Source organism: Ursus arctos, unplaced genomic scaffold (genome assembly GCF_023065955.2).
Source record: "Ursus arctos isolate Adak ecotype North America unplaced genomic scaffold, UrsArc2.0 scaffold_29, whole genome shotgun sequence".
NCBI classification, from domain to species: domain Eukaryota; kingdom Metazoa; phylum Chordata; class Mammalia; order Carnivora; family Ursidae; genus Ursus; species Ursus arctos.
Window position 1 is genome coordinate 3,402,211 of NW_026622974.1, and position 17,628 is coordinate 3,419,838.

General features: G+C 56.8%; 1 protein-coding gene across 3 annotated transcripts; it reads right to left on the reverse strand.

Moving 5' to 3' along the window:
* Positions 1–7,278: 7,278 nt before the first annotated feature.
* FRS3 (fibroblast growth factor receptor substrate 3) lies at positions 7,279–17,106 on the reverse strand. 3 transcript variants are annotated; one of them, XM_026507471.4, is made up of 7 exons: positions 17,022–17,106; positions 15,281–15,423; positions 13,559–13,647; positions 12,426–12,612; positions 9,857–10,018; positions 8,872–9,029; positions 7,355–8,595 (listed from the first exon to the last, which is right to left on the reverse strand). In XM_026507471.4, exons 3-7 carry the CDS (start codon positions 13,622–13,624, stop codon positions 7,681–7,683), a joined length of 1,488 nt encoding a protein of 495 aa, XP_026363256.1. In that variant the 5' UTR covers positions 13,625–13,647; positions 15,281–15,423; positions 17,022–17,106; the 3' UTR covers positions 7,355–7,680. The 3 variants fall into 3 exon arrangements, with proteins under 3 accessions (XP_044243159.1, XP_026363256.1, XP_026363258.1); XM_026507473.4 differs by lacking the exon at positions 15,281–15,423 and having other exon boundaries at positions 17,022–17,099; XM_044387224.3 differs by lacking the exons at positions 13,559–13,647; positions 15,281–15,423; positions 17,022–17,106 and adding an exon at positions 13,258–13,551 and having other exon boundaries at positions 7,279–8,595.
* Positions 17,107–17,628: the final 522 nt, after the last annotated feature.

Sequence of the window (17,628 nt, forward strand, 5' to 3'; positions counted from 1 at the left end):
CCCCCCCCCCGCCCCCCGGCAGCATGTGTGCCCACACACCTTCCTCTGAACAGGGCAGGAAGGAAGAGCTCCCTGTAATCCTCCTCCCTGCTGTCCCTCCTGCTCCCTTCCTTTCCCCCTCTTTCCCCTCTTCCTCCATACCACCCTCTCCTCTTCTGCCCCTCCCCTCTTGCCCTTCCTCCTCCCCATAGGGGCTGCCCCTCTCAGCCCAGCTGAGACCCAGGAAAGCACCTATATGTGACTCTCTTTCCCAAGGTGAAAATGAGGACAAGAGGTCTGATTTACCATAGACATTTGACATCAGGCCAGTCCTAACTGCCCTGTGCATGCGGTCACCCTGTGGGTGTGCATAGCCTCGGTTTCTCCCCGAGAGAGAGTGGCCCACTTTGGCAGTGGGGCTGGGAACTTCCAGAGGCTCCCTCTGGTTCTTGACTGGTCTCCCCTTTAAGCTCCCAGGCCCTCCAGAGGGGCTAGGAAGGTGCCCCTGCGGCCCCTGTCCTCCTGAGAGTCTGCTGGGAGGGGGCAGTGGGGAGCTGAGCAGGTTAGAATGGGCTGCAGGAAGGAGTCGTTGGGTTGGGGCCGTGCTGGACTTAGCCACACACACACACACACACACACACACACACACACACACACACACACACACGTCTCCTTGGGTGAGGAGGTGGAGAGTGCTTGGGTGTGGGGATTGGGTGGCAGGGAGGGGAGTCCCAGGCTGGGGCATATCAAAGGCCAGAAAATCTAATCACCCGGGCCTGGATAAAGAGTAGGAACTGGGACTGCTTCCAAAGTTCCAAACCAAACATTGATAATGGATCCAGGAAGCTCCGTGTCTAGAGCTATGGTTGTCGTCCCAGCCCAGATCCTGGCCAGTCTAGTCTAGGATCTGGAGAGGTTGGCCTGTGAGCGGCAGCGCACAGTCCGCTAGGGCTTTCCCTCTCCTCAGGGCTCCTTGTGTGGCACATCGGGGCAAGGTCGGGGCTTGGGACCTGGGACAGGGAGCTGGGGACAGGCAGCCTCAGTAGGGACCTCCCTCAGCAGGTATGGGCTCCTCTCCCCAACATCTTGACACCCAGAGGGCTTGGTTTCCCATGCCCACTACACAGGGAAACTAAGACCTGGAACAGGAAGGGGAACCCACAGCCCCAGGGTGTCCTCATGCGCCCAGCAGTGATGGGGGAGAGGAAGGATCCAGAAGCCTTGGATACTCCCCAAAGCTACCCTTATTTCTTTCTTGGCTGAACATCCCTTTTTCCAGATTCTGAGGAGGTCTGGAAGGGGTCTGGTTTATCTTCCCCTAAATCCTCCTCACCCTTCATGGTCTACCTTCTTCAGCAAGCTTTCCCCCAACACCGGCTATTACTGTGACAACCATAACAGAACTAAACGTGGGCTCTGTGCCAAGCACCCACTGAGCCCTTTATGTGCATTTTCTTATTTAACATACAACATTATGAGGTAAGTGCTTTTAGTTTCCCTTAATAGATGAGGAAATAGGTTCAGAGAGGGTGAGTGATCTGCCCAAGGTCACACAGCTTTTGAAATGCAGAGGCACACGTCCCACACTCCTGTTTGTGTGAGCCTCCCCTCCTCACCTGCAAGCTTTGGAGAGTAGAGGCTTTGTTGGGACTCAGCCCACACGATCTGGATTCTGAATCCCAGACCTATTGTGTCCAATGTTTTCTTGGGAAATCAAGACCACTAGACCTGTACAATTGTGCATCGTGCCCCCACCCCAACCCTGATAATCAATACACTGATCTACTCCTTTGGCTCCTTAGTCCCAGGGGGAATAGAGAAAGGGGCCAGAACCAACCCACTGGGCCAGAGAGGCAAAGAGACTCAAAGAACACCTAGAAACTCCCCCATCCCCACCCAGCCCTATGTCTGATGCCATCCAGTCTCCCATTTCCTTCCAAGCCCTCCCCAGACTTGGCTGCCTGACTCTCCCCAGCCCAGGCAGCACCCAGGCAAAATTAGAGCTGCACCGCATTTCATTCCTTCCCCCAGAGAGTCGGAGTCTCCAGGTTTCCTTACCCTTGCCCCCACACCTTGTCCCAGCCTCATCCTTCTGGGGCCTTCTCACCCAGAGGGAAACTGAGCCAGGAGAAAGACGGGCAGGTGGAGGGAGGTAACAGAATGACCATGGCTCCCCAGCTAAAGAGACAGGCCACAGGGAGAGGGATGGCTGAGGAAACACTCCCATCACTCAGCAGTCCCCAGTGGGGTTAAAGGGCCCCTCCCCCCACACTGCTCATTAACTCAGTCATTATATTAATCATCCCTTAGAATGAGCATAATGACAACCTCCACCTGCAGTACGAGCCATACTGTCACTCACCTGACCTCCCCAGCCCCTCTCTATAGACCTCCACAGGGCTGTGGGTCAGCAATGTCCATCCTGGGAGAAACCGGACCCAGAGAGGCCAAGAGAGAGGTTCACCTGGGAAGCAAGGCAAGTGGCAGGGAGGCTTCCTGACAACCACAGCAGGCAGAGTACAGCTTCTAGAAGAACTAGGCTGAAGGCCCCAGTGATGCAGCCAAACTCATGCTCCATGGCCCATGGAGAACCCCCTCCCGGACCCTCCTTTCTGATGCTCCCAGCCCCCATCTATGCTCTGCCGTCACCTCCGTGTTCGTGGCAAGAGCTGGCGCCTCTAAATTCCAGGACAGACCCAATGACCAAGAAGAAATATCACCTGAATGAATGGACAGTTCAGACTTTGAAGTAACAAGCCAAGGACTCTAATATTAGATGGGGGCCGGGGGTGAGGAGCGCTGCAGGTGTTCCTATGGAAGGACCTGGTGGTTTCAGGCCAGCTCTAAGGTCCCAAGAGCCAGAAGGGCCAGTGAAGGGAGCGCTAACTTGGGCTGCATTAGCAGGAGTATAATGTCTAGAACAAGGAAGACGCTGGGCTGACGGAAGGGGAGGGTCAAGCCTGGGTAACGCACTCCATTCTGGGCCAAACTAGAGCACAGAGAGCTGGACAGAGGGGTGGATATCTTTCCAGCTATGCCAGAAAGAACCACGTTCTGGTGAAAATGTCTGCCGTTTACTGAGCACTTACTATGGGCCGGCTGCCATGGTTCGTGCTGGCCAGGCATTCTCTTATTTTTATCCTCACAACGTTTCCATGAGGGAGGGACCGTTATTATCTCTCTGTCACTGGTGAGGAAACCAAAGCACAGAGGAGTCCAGTTGTGAGTAAGTGGTGATGCCAAGTTTCGAAGTTCAGCACCCTTGGCAGAGGGACTAGAGGGCCATGTGTGGATCTGTGAGCAGAATTAGGCCCTAATGAGAGGCATTTAGGGACATCATAACACTGACTGGAGGGAGGATTTTTGAGATAGCCATCTCCCCCTCCCGGGAAGCATGTGAGCAAAACCCTGATAGACATCGCCAAGAATCCTGCCAAAAGGATCGCTGAATGGCTCTTAGCTCAGCTGAGCTGTGAGATTGTATCCTGGACTCTTGATTCTGTAGACACAGAGCCCCTGGGGCTCCACACAGGCCCTCCGCCCTCTACAGCTCTCCTCCCTTCCCTTCAGCCTCTTTTCTCAAGTCCAGGGGTCCCTCATTCTAAAACCCCCTTCCCCTGGGAATATGACTCCCCTTTAAGGTATTGGTCGGAGGGCACCCCAGAGCTCAGAGAAGCCCTGACCTAACCGAAGCCAGGCTCCTGTGAGGACCCAGACAGCACGTCAGGGGAGGGCGGCAGGGCCAGGCGCGGCCGGGCTGATTCCCGCACAGCCATCGACAGAACGGGAGCCATTCCGAGGCCTTGCAGGAGCAAAGGGGGCAGAGCTGAATGTCCATCAATGAACGAACAGATAAGGAAAATGCGGCATATACAATGGAACATTATGCAGCCATAAACAGGAGGCAATCCTGCCATTGGTGACACCACGGATGGACCGAGAGGGTATCACGCGAAGTGAAATAAGTCGGACTGAGAGACACATACCACATGATTTCACTCATAAGTGGAATCTAAACAAAGTGAATAAGGGCGTCTGGGCGGCTCAGTCAGTTAAGCGTCTGCCTTCGGCTCAGGTCGTGATCCCAGGGTCCTGGGATAGAGCATCGCATCGGGGTCCCGGCTCAGCGGGGAGCCTGCTTCTCCCTCTCCCTCTGCCCCTCCCCCTGCTTGTGTCTCTTTCTCTGTCAAATAAATAAATAAAATCTCTTGCAAAAAAATAAACATAAAAAAGTGAATACACAAACAAAAAGCAGAATCAGACCTATAAATACAGAGAACACACGGATGGTTACAGTGGGGAGCGGTGGGGGGTTGGACAAAACGGGGAAAGTGAGCGGGAGGTCCAGACAAGGCACGGCCTCAGGACACAGCCCATGACCTTGTAAGAGCGACCTGACAGGACAGAGGGAAGCTAGACTCGTGAGCACGGCATCATGTCTAAACTTGTCAAATCACGAAGTTGTACACCTGAAATGAATGTAACTCGTTTGTCAACTATACTCAAATTAAAAAAAAAAATGTAAACAGAGAAGTCAAGGGGGAGGGATGGGCAGGCACGGGGCGGCTGTAGGGGGGGCACGTCCCCTGTTCAGCAGGCAAGGCCCCGGCTAGGAGTTTGCGAGGATTCCTGAGCAGAAGCCCTGGAGATGTGGCCTCAGCAGGTGGTCCCACAGGCCCAGTCTTCCAGGCCAGAGCCCCCAACACGCTCTTTCTGCAGCCCACTCGAGGGAACGAAGCCCCTTCAGGCCAGGTGGGGGCTCAGAAAGACACACGCCTGGCACGCAGCCCCAGCTCAAGCCACTAATTACCTTCGTGGCCTGAAGCAAGTCACTTTACCTCTTGGCCTGTTTCCTCCTCTGCACAGCGGTGATAACAATCCGGCCTGGCGAGACTGGGAGAGATAAACGGTCCGCGGGGCCCTCTGGAAAGCCGACTGTGTTTATACCATTGTAGAGTGCTGTTATTACCCAGGGTGGGCTTGGGGAGGGCCGCTCCTGGTCTGACCTGAAAGGTCACTCCTGGACAGGATGCTGGCTCCAGTCCTTTCCTGAGGGCAGCCCAGGGGGTGGGGAGCGCCTGCTTCTAAAGAAGGGAACTGAGCGCTCAGCAAACATTCGCTGATGCTGGTGACGATCTTTGAAATGGTTCCGTCAGGACGCCACACCCTGACATCAGCAGGGCAGGCTCCCCCATGGGAGCAGCGGTCGTCCTCCTGGGCATCACTCCCAGCCTCCACTTCCCGCCTGGAAAGCTGTCCACTCACACCCCACCCGCCCCGCCGGAGGAAAATTCCTGCAGTTGATCTCATGGGTCAGAGGTGATGACCTGGGGGAGGGGAGCAGGAAGGCTGGCAGCCACACTGGCTGGGAGCCAGTTCCTGGGCTAAGGCTGCTGGACCCCCAGGCTCCACAAACCTGCGCACGGAAGCCGCTAGGACTTGGTCTGGGGCTACCCCAGAGGACAAGGCTAGCTGCTCCCCGCACCGGTCAGCATGGCTGCAGCAGGAGGCCTGGGGTCTCCGGGACTGAAGAGTGGTGACTTCCAGTGGTTTTTCCCTTTGGAACAGCTGGGTTGTTCACACAGCCCGCCCGCTGTCTCCTTTCCAAGGTGCCGTGGTGTTCATCATCTCATTGGCTACTTCTCACGACTAGCTCCGTGTTTTCTAGGTGCAAAAGCCGAGGCACCCTGGGGGTGACCAGTTGTTCAAGACAGCAGAGATCATAGCTGAGTCAGAACCATGACCCGTTCTCGACGCAAGCAGGGCTCCCCCACAGCAGTGTCCGTCAGGATGAGCCCGAGCAGACCCGTGTAACTGACACGGCCATACCTGCGCCCCCTGCCCCATTGTGGCCCTCCTGTGTGGAGAGACCAGCACTCCTGACTAGTGTGGGGAGGACACGGAGAAAGCAGAACGGAGCTGCGTGGGTGGGCTGCAGAGAGGACATCATCCCCTACTGCAGGCAGACACAGTGCGAGGAACCCAGTCCGGAGCTGTCCTCCCTCTGGTCCAGAGATCAGAAGGAGGTTGAGGGAAGAGTCTGGTGCCAGCTCTGGGAGAGTAGCAGCAGCTGTGCCCCGGGACCCTGCTAGGCCCCAGGTGAAGGGCCTCTCCCACATCCCACTGGGACCAGTTCTCTTGTCACCCATTCACTGACAAGAGAGTGACATCCGAGGGTGGAGAAGCCTGGAAACTGGTCAGTTCGATTCCCACCCAGGGTAGAGGGCAGCCCCGAAATTGAAGCACGGGCCGTGTTGTCCTGGACAGCAGGCAGGGAGGGTATTGGGTAGGCCCCGCCCTGGCCGATTTCCTTAGTAAGGAGGACAGGTCTGTTTGCTCCGTGGGGCAGGGAGCTGGGGCACAAACAGTGCCCAGAGACAAGAAGGCTTGTCCCTAAGTCTTGCACAAACCTTGCTCCCACTCCTCCCCTGGGCCCTGAATAGCTTATCGCAGATGCTGGATTTCCTTTAGATTCAGGGGGCCGAGATAGAAATGGAGTCTTGGAGGCAGGGAGGCCGGCGAGAGGAGGGAGAGGCAGCCTCAAGACGAGGAAACAGAGCTCCTGCAACACTGCACCAGGCTGGGGGCTCGTGCAGCCCTGGGCAGACCCCCGGCTTCCAGGCAGGTGTTCACATGTGGTGACTCTGCTAGGGCTGGCTCCTGTGGTAGGGTAGAAGCACCCCAAAGAGTCCGTTGCTGAGGAGCAGTTCTCTGGGAAAATAACTAGGCAAGCCCAATGAGTTGGTGATATATTACACTCTGTTTTTTCCTTTTGCTATTCCTGGGCTTTTAGCAAAGTCCTGCTTAAAGGTTCTAGCCTTGATCTAGCCATGCTGGGGGTGCCGAAGGAGGATCCAGGGTCCACCTCTGGGCCAAGGTGTTAAAGGAGATCAGGAAACCCTGGGACCTGCCTGGTGGCAGAAGGGACATCAGTAGGGCGTCCTAGAGAGGGGAAAGCTGGTGTAGCCCCCTCTCCCCCAACCCCTGCCCTCCCCCACCAACTCAGGAGGGTCAGGCTGTTCCCATCAGGGCAGTTTTCCTTCCAGATCCCCTTTCTGCATCCAGGACTCCAGCTGTCCTGTCGCTTTCCTTTGACAGCACATCCATCCCTGGCAACTTTAAGTTCTGGGCCGGGGCTTCTTGAAGGAGAAAAAGAAACGGTCACAGACTTACCACAAGAACAACACCACCCGAAAATTTCCCAGAATGAAGCCCCTGCCTCTAGAAGGCCTCCCCTACGCCCACCCAGAACCAAGCCAGGAATGACTCCCTAAGAATTTGACATCATTCACCAAGCCAGAATTTAAAAATAATCATATTAATAATAAATATGTTAAATTACATTTAAAACAATAAATAGAAAAATAAACTGATAAATAAAATCAACAGGTACAAAATGTTTCAAAATTTCAACCAAAGAGAACACACAGACAGACGACAGACAAGACAAATGGACATAACGGGAGGGTGTTAAATGCATCAGGGGAACCCTTCACAGTTTACGTCACGGCTTCCTCCTCGCCCGGTCACCCTTCTCTCCCCAACTCGGGAGACCAGTAGACTCAGTGGCTGGTATCCTTGGGGATGCCAGCCAGCGCAGGGAAGCATCTGGTTCCACCTCGGTGCCCTTCTGCGAAGCAACCGTGAACCCGGGGTGTGGGTTCAGGGGACAGGAGCGTGAGGCAGAGCGCGAGGAAGTCCCTACAGAGGCAAGTCAGTGCTGTTGTGCCGGGTTTTCCTGGCAGTGCCATCGTCTCGGGGCAGCGCCCTCTGCAGGTTGGACATGGCCACGGTCTTTTTGAGGTCAATCACGGCGTAGGAGTCTGAGCTGCGGGCAGGGTGGGTGGTGGGCACGGGGGCTCGGGGGAGCGAGGGGTTCTGGGGCCCCTTGGGGCGGTCTCCACCCCAGCCCTTCAGCTCCACCTGGATGTAGTTGAGCTGCCTGGGGGGCTCGGGGCCCGGCCGGCGGAAATCAAAGTTGAAGACCCTCGGGGAGCCTCGGCGGCGGGTCAGTGGCACAGGGAAGCCGCCACGGCTACGGAGGGCAGCCCGGGTGCTGGTGGGCTTCTGCAGCGGGGTCTCGTCCTCTTCGCCATCAGGGAAACCATTGGAGGAAGGAGTGAGCCCATCCCTCGAGTCTCCGTCATCCCCAGCCTCCTCCCCCAGCTGCCGGGCTTGACCCTCCCACACAGGGGGCAGGGAGGGCAGGTTCTCGTAGTGCAGCAGGGCTGCCCGGCGGTGGGCAAGGCTGTTCCAGCCTGGCTCCTCTGTGCTCAGTCTCCAGCTGGCCCCTGGCCGCGGCCCGGCGCTGACGTTCTCATAGGTACACTTGGGCTGGGCCGGGCACTCGGAAGCGCCCTCGTTGTTGTTGTTGTGGGGGGGGGCGTCACGCAGGCTGGGACAGAGGCCCTGGCACTTCATCGTGTGCCGCCGAGCAGGGGTGGGGCCCAACACGAACTTCACCTGGCCCGGCTGCAGGAACACCTGGGGGTCCCGGGGGTCAGGGCCCCCAGGCTGGAGGGGGAAGGGCACCTGGCCCTCGGGCAGGGGCTGCAGGCAATGCCGGCTCCTGCGGTGGTCATCCTCACCGGCTGGCGTGTTGACATAGGTGTGGGACTGGGGGAAGGACTCCAAGTGAAGCAGGAGGGCGCAAGGGCAGGGAGGAAGGAGAGAGCAGAAGGGACAGCATAAGAGAGGCACAGGGGAGAAGAGCTGGATTCCCCCTTTTCCTGGTCCACCCAACTTCCCAGGGAAGCTGCATCCCTTTTCTGGACAGTAAGGGACCGTGGTGATTCTCTTCCCTTCCCATGATCCTTATGAGGCGGCCATGTGTCCTAGCACCCCGCCCCCGGCCCAGAGCAATGGGGAGGGGCAAGACAGCTGCTTCCTCACCTGCTCATCAGGGGCAATGAGGGCACGAGTGGACTCTTCCCCAAGTGAGGGGTGTCGCAGGCTGCTCGTCGAGGGGCGCCGGGGTGCTGAGAATCTCAGGCCCTCTCCCGGGCAGCCAAGGAAGCCATTGGAGAAGCTGGAGACAGTGTAGCCTAGAGCTGGGCACACAGGAGACAAGCCCACGTGGGGGGGGGGGGAGTTCCTTACACCACCTGACAATCACCTGCGACTGCACGTGTGGCGTCCCGGGGTCTTCTGGGGGAGGCAAGACACTCCCAGGGCCCGCCAGGTGGTGAGCCCCGCTGAACCGGCAGCCCCCATTCTCTTTCACCTCTCTGTTCCTCAAACTCTGCCCCTTCCCTCCAAGTTCAGCATGAGCTCCACTTCCCCCGGTCCAGCCTTAGCTAAAACGCTTAAGGCCACCTTGTCGTCACTGCGTTGTCCCTTCACCCCATTCTAGCTCTGCCAGTGAGCTCCAGGGAAGCTCCCAGACATCAGGGACTGCATTTCTCTATCTTTTGCACTCCCCCACAGGCCAGCCCACGGAGAGAACACCGAGCAGGAGCTCAGTGTGGACTCAGGGAATAAACAAGCAGAAGGTGTGGGAACCTCTCCAGAAAACAGTCACGGGCAAAGATGCCTGCACCAAGTCAGGCGAGGTAGATGGGTGTGAGCCAGTAGACAGAGGAAGGAAGCAAAATATCTCCAGACTGCTGTTTCCATGGAAACTCAATGTCTTCCTGTCTGCTCGCGGACCATCAGTCATTACAAGGCCCAGGACTCCCCAGCCTCAGACTGAGTCACCTGATTGGCCAGACCAGGACTTATTCATCCCCAAGAGTCATCAGCTGGCGGGCGACTGTCCAGGAAGGCTGGGTCGCCCGGCCGTCCCACCTGCCTGCCTGCCTTGTGCCTCCAAGCCCGGCCCTCCCTGGGCTCGGGCACGTGTGGACAAGCACGGAGGCTGGGGAGGGGGTCTCCTCACCATTGGGAGGCTGGGGGGCCCGAGGGAGGCCGAGCTCAGCCGGGTGGCTGTTGCGGGTGATGATGACCGGCTCTTCCATCACATTGATGCTGTTGCACTGCATCAGGTCCTGAAGCAGGTTGAAGATCTCCTCGGCCCGGGAGCACTTGAAGGCAAATATCCCTGGAGGAGCATAGGAAGAAGTGAGGCTCCTCTGACCACGCGCCAACAGGCAGGGGCTAGAGAGGCCGAACAGACGCACGACGCTCAGGGATGTCCCTGAACTTGAGTCCCAGGCCTGCAGGGGCAGGGAGGCCCCTCCTCCTGAGCACACCCTCAGATCCAAGAGCTGGGGGAGAAGCTGGGCCCAAGGCGCCCTGCCGTCCCCCTCCCTCACCATTACCATCAGCTAGAGATCTCATACCGCACCTGCATTCCTCCGGGCGTGATCACGTTCACAGGTGAGGGGTACACAGGTGAGGGGACAAGAAGTCAACATCAAAGCAGAAAAGCATAGTAGCTGCCCCTTATCCACAGTTTTGCTTTCCGCGGGTTCAGTGACTCCCAGTCAAGCGGGGTCCGGAAGAAGACGAGCCCCATGTCGGCGGGAGCCTACCGCTACCTCATACTGTCTGCGTCACTCCCCTCACTTCCTCTCAGCACGTGGGCACACTATCTTCCCCCATCATCACAGGAAGGCTGAGCATAGTACCGTAAGATATTTTGAGAGAGAGACCACGTTCACGGAACGTTGATTACAGTATGTTGTTACCATTGTTTTACCTTACTATTATTGTCATTCATCTCTCACTGCGCCTCATTCGTAAATTAAGCCGTATCACGGGCACGTCCGTGTAAGAAAACACACAGTACATACAGGTTCGGTACTGTCTGTGGTTTCAGACACCCACTGGGGGTCTCCCCTGCAGATTCAGTGCGGGCACTACTGTGTCAGATGAATGACCACTCCACTTCACATCTGCCCCATCGCCCTCTGCCTGCCACCCTCTGTTCCCCAGAGAAAGGGGCTCTACCCAGGGCACAACCCTCAGCTCAATGCCCAACCACGTCCAAGCTCTTTGAAGGCAGGAGAGTCTGTCCTATTCATTGCTTGTTCACTGGGTACTCAGCCCAGTGTCTGGCCAGAGAGAGAATGTCTACTCTGGATAGGCCCCTGGCTCACGGAACTTAAGCTCTGGTGCGGAAGGAAGAAAGGATGGGCAGACTTGCTGCGGGACACACACGGCCAGGCCACCATGCAGCTCTACAATGCAGCCCCTTACAGGCCTCGGACCCCAATGCAGCAGCTCACAGCCCCAGGGATGGCAGCACTGGACCGAGTTCCTGTGATTCAAGGGATCCAAAGATGCCCCTGGGGTGTTGGGCCAGCCTGGGTTCTGCACACCCCATCCTGGCAACAGGAGGGCCCGGCACTGAGGGGAGGCTACTTGGGGTGCGTGCATGCATATATCCACAACAAAGATGAATAAAACCAGGCTGGGATATGGGTCAACTGAGGTTTTTAGGAATGGGGCAGCAAGGCTGGAGGGGAAGAGAAGGAAAAGGACTTTTCTGGCAAGATATGTTAGGGGCTAGGCAAGGCTGGGAAAGCCCGGAGTTTTAGGAGAACCCGGTGTGCAGGTAGGTCTAGGGCAACCCCTCTGGAATCCCAAGTGTGGCTGAAACCCCACGACGAAAAGCCCCTTCCTGTCCTCTTTCTGCTCAGCCAGTGTAAGCACCCCTGCCTCCAAGGTCCACAAGGGAGGATGCGTGGAGGGGAAGGCTCCCAGGCAACAGCACGTCAGAGACTCATTGCTGTGACGCTGGCCTCATCAGAGAAGCCTGCTCATGCCACCCCGCAGTCACAGCCCTGACTGCATCGAATGCAAGCCCGGGCTGGGCTCCTTCTGCAGAGCTCAGGTCTGGGCCCTAGGAGATAAGCCCAGACCACGCTCCTCCTTCAAAGAGCCACGGCAGGCTCTGGCCTTGACTTCATGGGACAATCACTACTCTCTGACCCCTGGCTGCAGGGAGAGAGGGGAAGAAGGGAGAATACATCACACTCTGGGTGACAGGAGACAAAGATTAACTTCTTGGCAGTTACTCTGTACATCGGACACCCAAGAGTCCGGCCTCCGAGCCTATCATTCCCAAGCCGCACGGCTCCAAGGTAACCAGAGCTCCCAGCCTGACCCTTCGCTATTCACGGGCTCCAGGGTGTATGACCTGGGGGCTCAGAAGAAAGTTTGTTCCTACAGAGGGGACAAGCGGTACCCTCGAAACTAGAGTAACAGAGGGAGGAATCGCCTGCTTTCCCAGATGGGCTCTGGCCTGGGAGCACTGGCTCATTCCCATGGACCGTGCAACAAATGCCCCCACGAAAGGACCCAGGCTGGAGCCGCAATGCCTGAGGACAAACAGCCTCGGCTGGGAGTCCACTTAGTTCCGGATCAACATGCCGCTCTTGGCCATCACCCTTCCCTTCCCCGGGCAACACCTGCCATGTCAACAGGCCTCCCCACGGTCCCGAGCGCACACTTCCTGCCCCAGTACCCGCCCAGGTGCAGCGCGCGGCAGCAGCAGGACTCACCCTGGCCCGTCTGACACCGGCGGCCGCTCTCAAAGGAGAAGAGGTTGGAGTCGTAGCCATAGCGCCGCAGGCAGAGGTAGGGCCAGCGGACAGCCTCGCGCCGATGCAGGTGCAGCACCAGCTCGCTCTGTGTCAGCTCCATGACCCCGGAGCCCAGCTCCACCCCCTCGTCATCCACATTTGTCACCTGGCGGCCAGGGAACAGAGGCTCAGTGGGTGGGTCCAACAAGTACGTTCAGGAGTCCCTCAGGCCAATGCGGGGCAGCGGCTGGGCGGCCAAGGGAGCTCACCTGCCTCTACTGGGCTCCCCGGTATGCCACGTGACCACTAGGAGACCAAGCAGATGAAGCAGCGCCACTGACCCACCGTCCTTCCCTAGGCCTCAGCTTTGTCACTTGGGCAGTGATGGAGGGGTGGTCAGTTGACCTCCAAGGTTGGGCAGTTTGATGACCAAGGTTAGAGGAACTCCAAGGTCCATGGCTTGTGCCCAAGGACCGGATTCTAATGGAGCCTGGGGTTTGGTTACAATCTCAAAATCTTAAGGCCCCCAGGGCGGGGGGGGGGGGGGGGCGGGGGGGGCGAGACAACAGACCTCCACCACCACCTCCCCAACTCTAGGACCTTGCTGAGGGCTCCCTCTTCTGGTGAGCAGGAGAAGGTGTATCTCAGCAAGCTGGGCGTGAGGAGGGGACTCCCCTACAGGGAGGTGCGCGGTACCAGGGGCCAGGAGTGCCCAGGTCCACTGGGTCTGGCCTTAGCTTCCCAAAGCCAACAGCAAACGCTAAAATAGGGCTTATCGTGCATTATGCATACTTTATGCATATTAACTCACAAACACAGGCTTTTGTTGTTTTCTCCAGAAAAAATTATACGTAAGGCTACAGAGAGCTACTGGCAGGATTGAATGTTCCAAAAGCACGGTTTTTGCACCCCAGTATTTCTGCATTCCTTGTAGGACATTCACTGTGTAGGAGAGCCACACGGTGGGCAGTGGTCTGGGTCCCTGAGGAGTCTTCACGAGCCACCACCTCAGCCTGTCACTTCACCTTCTCTAGGGAGGCAAACCAACTCCAGGTTGGCCCGAGCCCAGGAGGCCATGCTGGGAGCTCAGGAGAAAAGGGAGCTGTGGGTACCTTGAACTTGGTGGGGTGGTTGTCTGGGACGCTGTCTCTGTTCAGGCAGCTGCAGCAGCTCCCCATGGTGTCAGAGCAGCCAGTCCGCCCTAGAGGAAAACGAAAGGGATAAGGTCATCAAGGTCAGCTCCAAAAAGCCCCGCTCTGGGGACTCTGGAAGAACCACCTCATTGTGATCACCTACTCCTGGACCTAGTAGGGCCCTGTCCTTCCTCTAAGAAATTCACACTCTCACATCCAGGGCCAGGATAAACGGTAATTCAAGTTAGCATGTGTTAGGTTAATGCTGACAGAGGGATGGAAGAGCTTCTCAAAGGTAACATCTGATCTGGACCTTGAGAAGTGAGGAGGATTCTGACTGATGTAATGAAAGCAAATGGAAGCCAGGGCAGCAGGAAAAGCACGGATAAAGCAGGGAGGGCCGCCTGGGTGGCTCAGTCGGTTAGGCATCCGACTCTTGATTTCAGCTCAGGTCATGATCTTTGGGGTTGCGGGATCGAGCCCTGCGTCAGGCTCCATGCTCAGCATGAGTCTGCTAGTCCCTCTCCCTCTGCTCCTCCCCCACTCCAAATAAATAAATAAATAAATAGGCAGGGGACCAGAAGAAGCGATTTGCCTCGAAGGGACCCGGATACCAGTCCAGGGCCTTCACCCAGATTCAGCACAGAAACTGTACCTTGGGAGTCCCCCACACTTTGGCCTGGACCTTCCTCTTTTTTTTTTCCCTTCTTTTCTACCTCACCCTTCCCACATCACCCAGATTTTCTTTTGTCCCCTCACCACCATCCCAACATCTTCAACTTTATCTTTTTGATGGTCCCTTCCCTGAGGCATCACACCACGGTCAAAAGCTACAGTAAGAAGACTGAACTTAAAACAGAGCACATTTTTTATACCTTTCATCAGGTATTTCTTCCTTAAAAAGATAAATGCTCGGATTGCTCCCATTTGCCTAAACGGGAGACCAGAGGCCTTACTATCTGGCTTTTCCCTCCGGGATTATGGCACTTGGATTATATGTCACAACAGTGAGGCCTCTGTCTAGAATGGGGAGGAGACCACCAAGCTGGAGTGACCTAAGGGAGCAAAGAAACACACAGCCAACAATCCCAACCAGAACTTGATGTAAGAAATGAGTCTCCAGGGGCGCCTGGGTGGCGCAGTCATTAAGCATCTGCCTTCGGCTCAGGGCGTGATCCCAGAGTGCTGGGATCGAGCCCCACATCAGGCTCCTCCGCTGGGAGCCTGCTTCTTCCTCTCCCACTCCCCCTGCTTGTGTTCCCTCTCTTGCTGGCTGTCTCTCTCTCTGTCAAATAAATAAAATCTTAAAAAAAAAAAAAAAAAAAGAGAGAGAGAAAGAAATGAATCTGTAAGGGGCACCTGGGTGGCTTGGTTAAGTCTCTGACACCTGATTCCAGTTCAGGTTGTCATCTCAGGGTCATGAGATAGAGCCCTGCATCAGGCTCTGTGCTGGGCATGAAGCCTGCTTAAGATTCTCTTTTTCTCTCTCCCTCTGCCCTTTCTGCTTGTACGCTCTCTCTCTCTCTCTCTCTCTCTCTCTAAAATAAGTAAATATATCTTTTAAAAAATGAATCTGTAAGATCAGATATCCTTCCAAAACTCCCAATGAATGTGTAAAGCCTTGAACAATCCTGACCTGTATCCCCCATTCCACCCAACTTGGAGAACTCCAGAAAAGTGGCTCCTATACACAGCTCTCACCTCACCCAGGCCATTGGGGAGCTGACCACGGGAGGGGCATGGGGAAGGACCCCCCTTTATTCCCCCTGTTCTTGGTGGGGCATCATGGCAAGCAGTCTGCAGAGAAGTCCCCTGGATCCCTCTGGGACACACCTGGGGCTCACCTAGCACAGGAGACAGAGACCACAGGTTAGTGGAAACCTTAAACCTCACCCCCAGCTGTTAATGAAACTCACTTGCTGTCAGTCCATCCCACCTGGATATCTGTTCCAGGTCCTAATAGGACAGAAACACAACAAAGAAAGTGAGCTCAAGGGCAGAGGGGCCACAAATTGTAAGTCCCACAGGCCCTGAGTGGGAGCGGCTCCCCGAGTAGCAATGAGGCAGCCTTTTCAGCTGCCTTTAGAACGCAGCAGAAACCCGTTACAACCAACACCAAAAGCACCACCTTACCTTGACAGAGAACTTTACAGAGAGCTTTCTCAAAAGGACCCTGTGATGTATTGGAAAGAACGCTGGCTTAAGATTCAGGAAAAATATTCTAGTCTGTTTTGTAGCCACTAAGGTCTGGGAGACTCTGGCAAGGCAATCCCCCACCTCCCACCTCAAGGCCTTAGTCTTCAAGAGAAACATCTGTAAACGGGGAGGCTTCTCACTTAAATAAATTCTAGAGGTAAGTATGTAGGAAAAAGGTCACAAAAATGGACATTTGCCTCCTCCAGGACAAACCAAGCTTTCTCAATCTCACATCTGGAAGCTTGATAGATTTTCTGTCTCCCAAGCTCTTAAAGGCCTAAAATTTTAACATAAATGCTAATAATAAATCAAAATTTCGGAAATGAGGCCCAGGAGGACAAGTTGACAAGCCAGGACCTTGGAGATCCTTGAAATCCCACCCTCCTGCTTTCCAAAAGCAATATCCTTTCCCAGGGCCCCCTGTGCTCTGCTTCCTCGTACAACTTCCCAGATAAAAGGACCCCCACCCACTTGGCCTGGCTTATTCTCTAGACAGAAGCAGGCTGAGGGAGGTGATCACAGCCTAAAGACAGGCAGCTGGGAAAATACTGAGGCTTGAGCCACCAACAGGGAGTCAGGGTGAAACCAAGAATTATAGGGTGCAAGATGGGGGAGGGTGTTGCACCTTTTTCTGTCCCCTTCATTTGTCTTTAAGATATCAGAACATATCATGACACTTCAGTGAGGGGGGGGTTACATTGGCTGGGACAGGAAGAAGGGGCTCTGGTCTGGGATAGGTGTAGATTGGAGATGGGAGCGTCAGGGTAGGTTACGGGGACTCAAAATATATGAGGGCTCGGGAAAACGTGGGCAAGTTTTTTGCATTTGAGCATGGTGCAGGGAGAATGGGGCGTATGCAGGATCAGAGGAACCGCAGAGCTCTGGAAGCATTTGGGGGCATCCCGGAGAATGGTGGCTCTGCGGGCGTTAACAGGAGAATTCGCCGGAGTGAGGGGGTTCCAAGGGCTCCAGGACAAGCGAAGGTGTGTCCGGAGGTGGGGGTGGGGTGGTTCTGGGGAGTGAGCGACAGATTTAGGTTGCGGGGTTGTCAGGGGAATTTCTACAGACACCGGGAAGCAATGGGGGAGGTCGGGGCCGCGCGCCGTCCCTGGATCCCCGCCCCCAGCCCCGGGACTCCACCGCCCGCCCGCCCAGGGCTTCCTCGGGAGGGAGCGGAGACTGTGGCGCGGCGCGGTGCGGCCTCGGTGGAACCGCCTCGTCCCCGCCCCGCCGCGCCCCGACTCACATCGCCCCGCGGCCCGGGCGGCGCCGGGCCCCGCTCCCGGGTCCCGCTGCAGCAGCCGCCGCCCGCCCGGAGCTAAGGCCTCCCCGCCCCGCCCCGCGGCCGCGGGGTCGGAGGTCACCGGCAGCACCAACGAGACGCTGCGGGCGGGCCGACCCGATCGGGGGCGACCGGCACGCAGCCTAGAAGGTCCCTTTGGAGGACTTTGCAGTCGGGAGCAGGGAGCATGCGCAGACGCCAGAGGGCGCTCCGGGCCAGCCGCAGAGCTAGCCCCGCGGGGGCGGGGCGGGGAGGAGCTGAGCCGGGGCGGGGCGCGGGGCGCGAGGCGCGGGGCGGGGCTGAGGAGGGAACCAGAGCTGGGACCAGAGGTTCCCACTCCCGCGATCAGAAAAGGGACCGAGGTGGAGGAGAGGCAAAAAAGATGGGGGAAAGGCCTGAAGGGACAGAAGGGAGAAGGGCAAGACAAGGGATCCCTAAAAAGGGCTGGGGACCGGCCGAGGCAACTGGGTGAGGGCGAGGACACCCAGAGAGGGGCGGCGCTAGGAGACCCGAGAGAGGGTCTGGGAGGGGGGAACTGCTGGCTCCGAAAGGCGTTCTGTTCCGCGAGCGA

Bases quoted from the DNA above. Each gene is read 5' to 3' on its own strand.
- FRS3 (XM_044387224.3), bottom strand. From the start codon at position 13,371: ATGCAGAAATACTGGGGTGCAAAAACCGTGCTTTTGGAACATTCAATC. The intron at 12,613-13,257 runs GTGAGTTAATAT...CCTGGCCGCCAG, and splicing joins AACAACAAAAGCCTGTGTTT to GTGACAAATGTGGATGACGA. The intron at 9,030-9,856 runs GTGAGGAGACCC...CTGTGTGCCCAG, and splicing joins GGCCCCCCAGCCTCCCAATG to CTCTAGGCTACACTGTCTCC.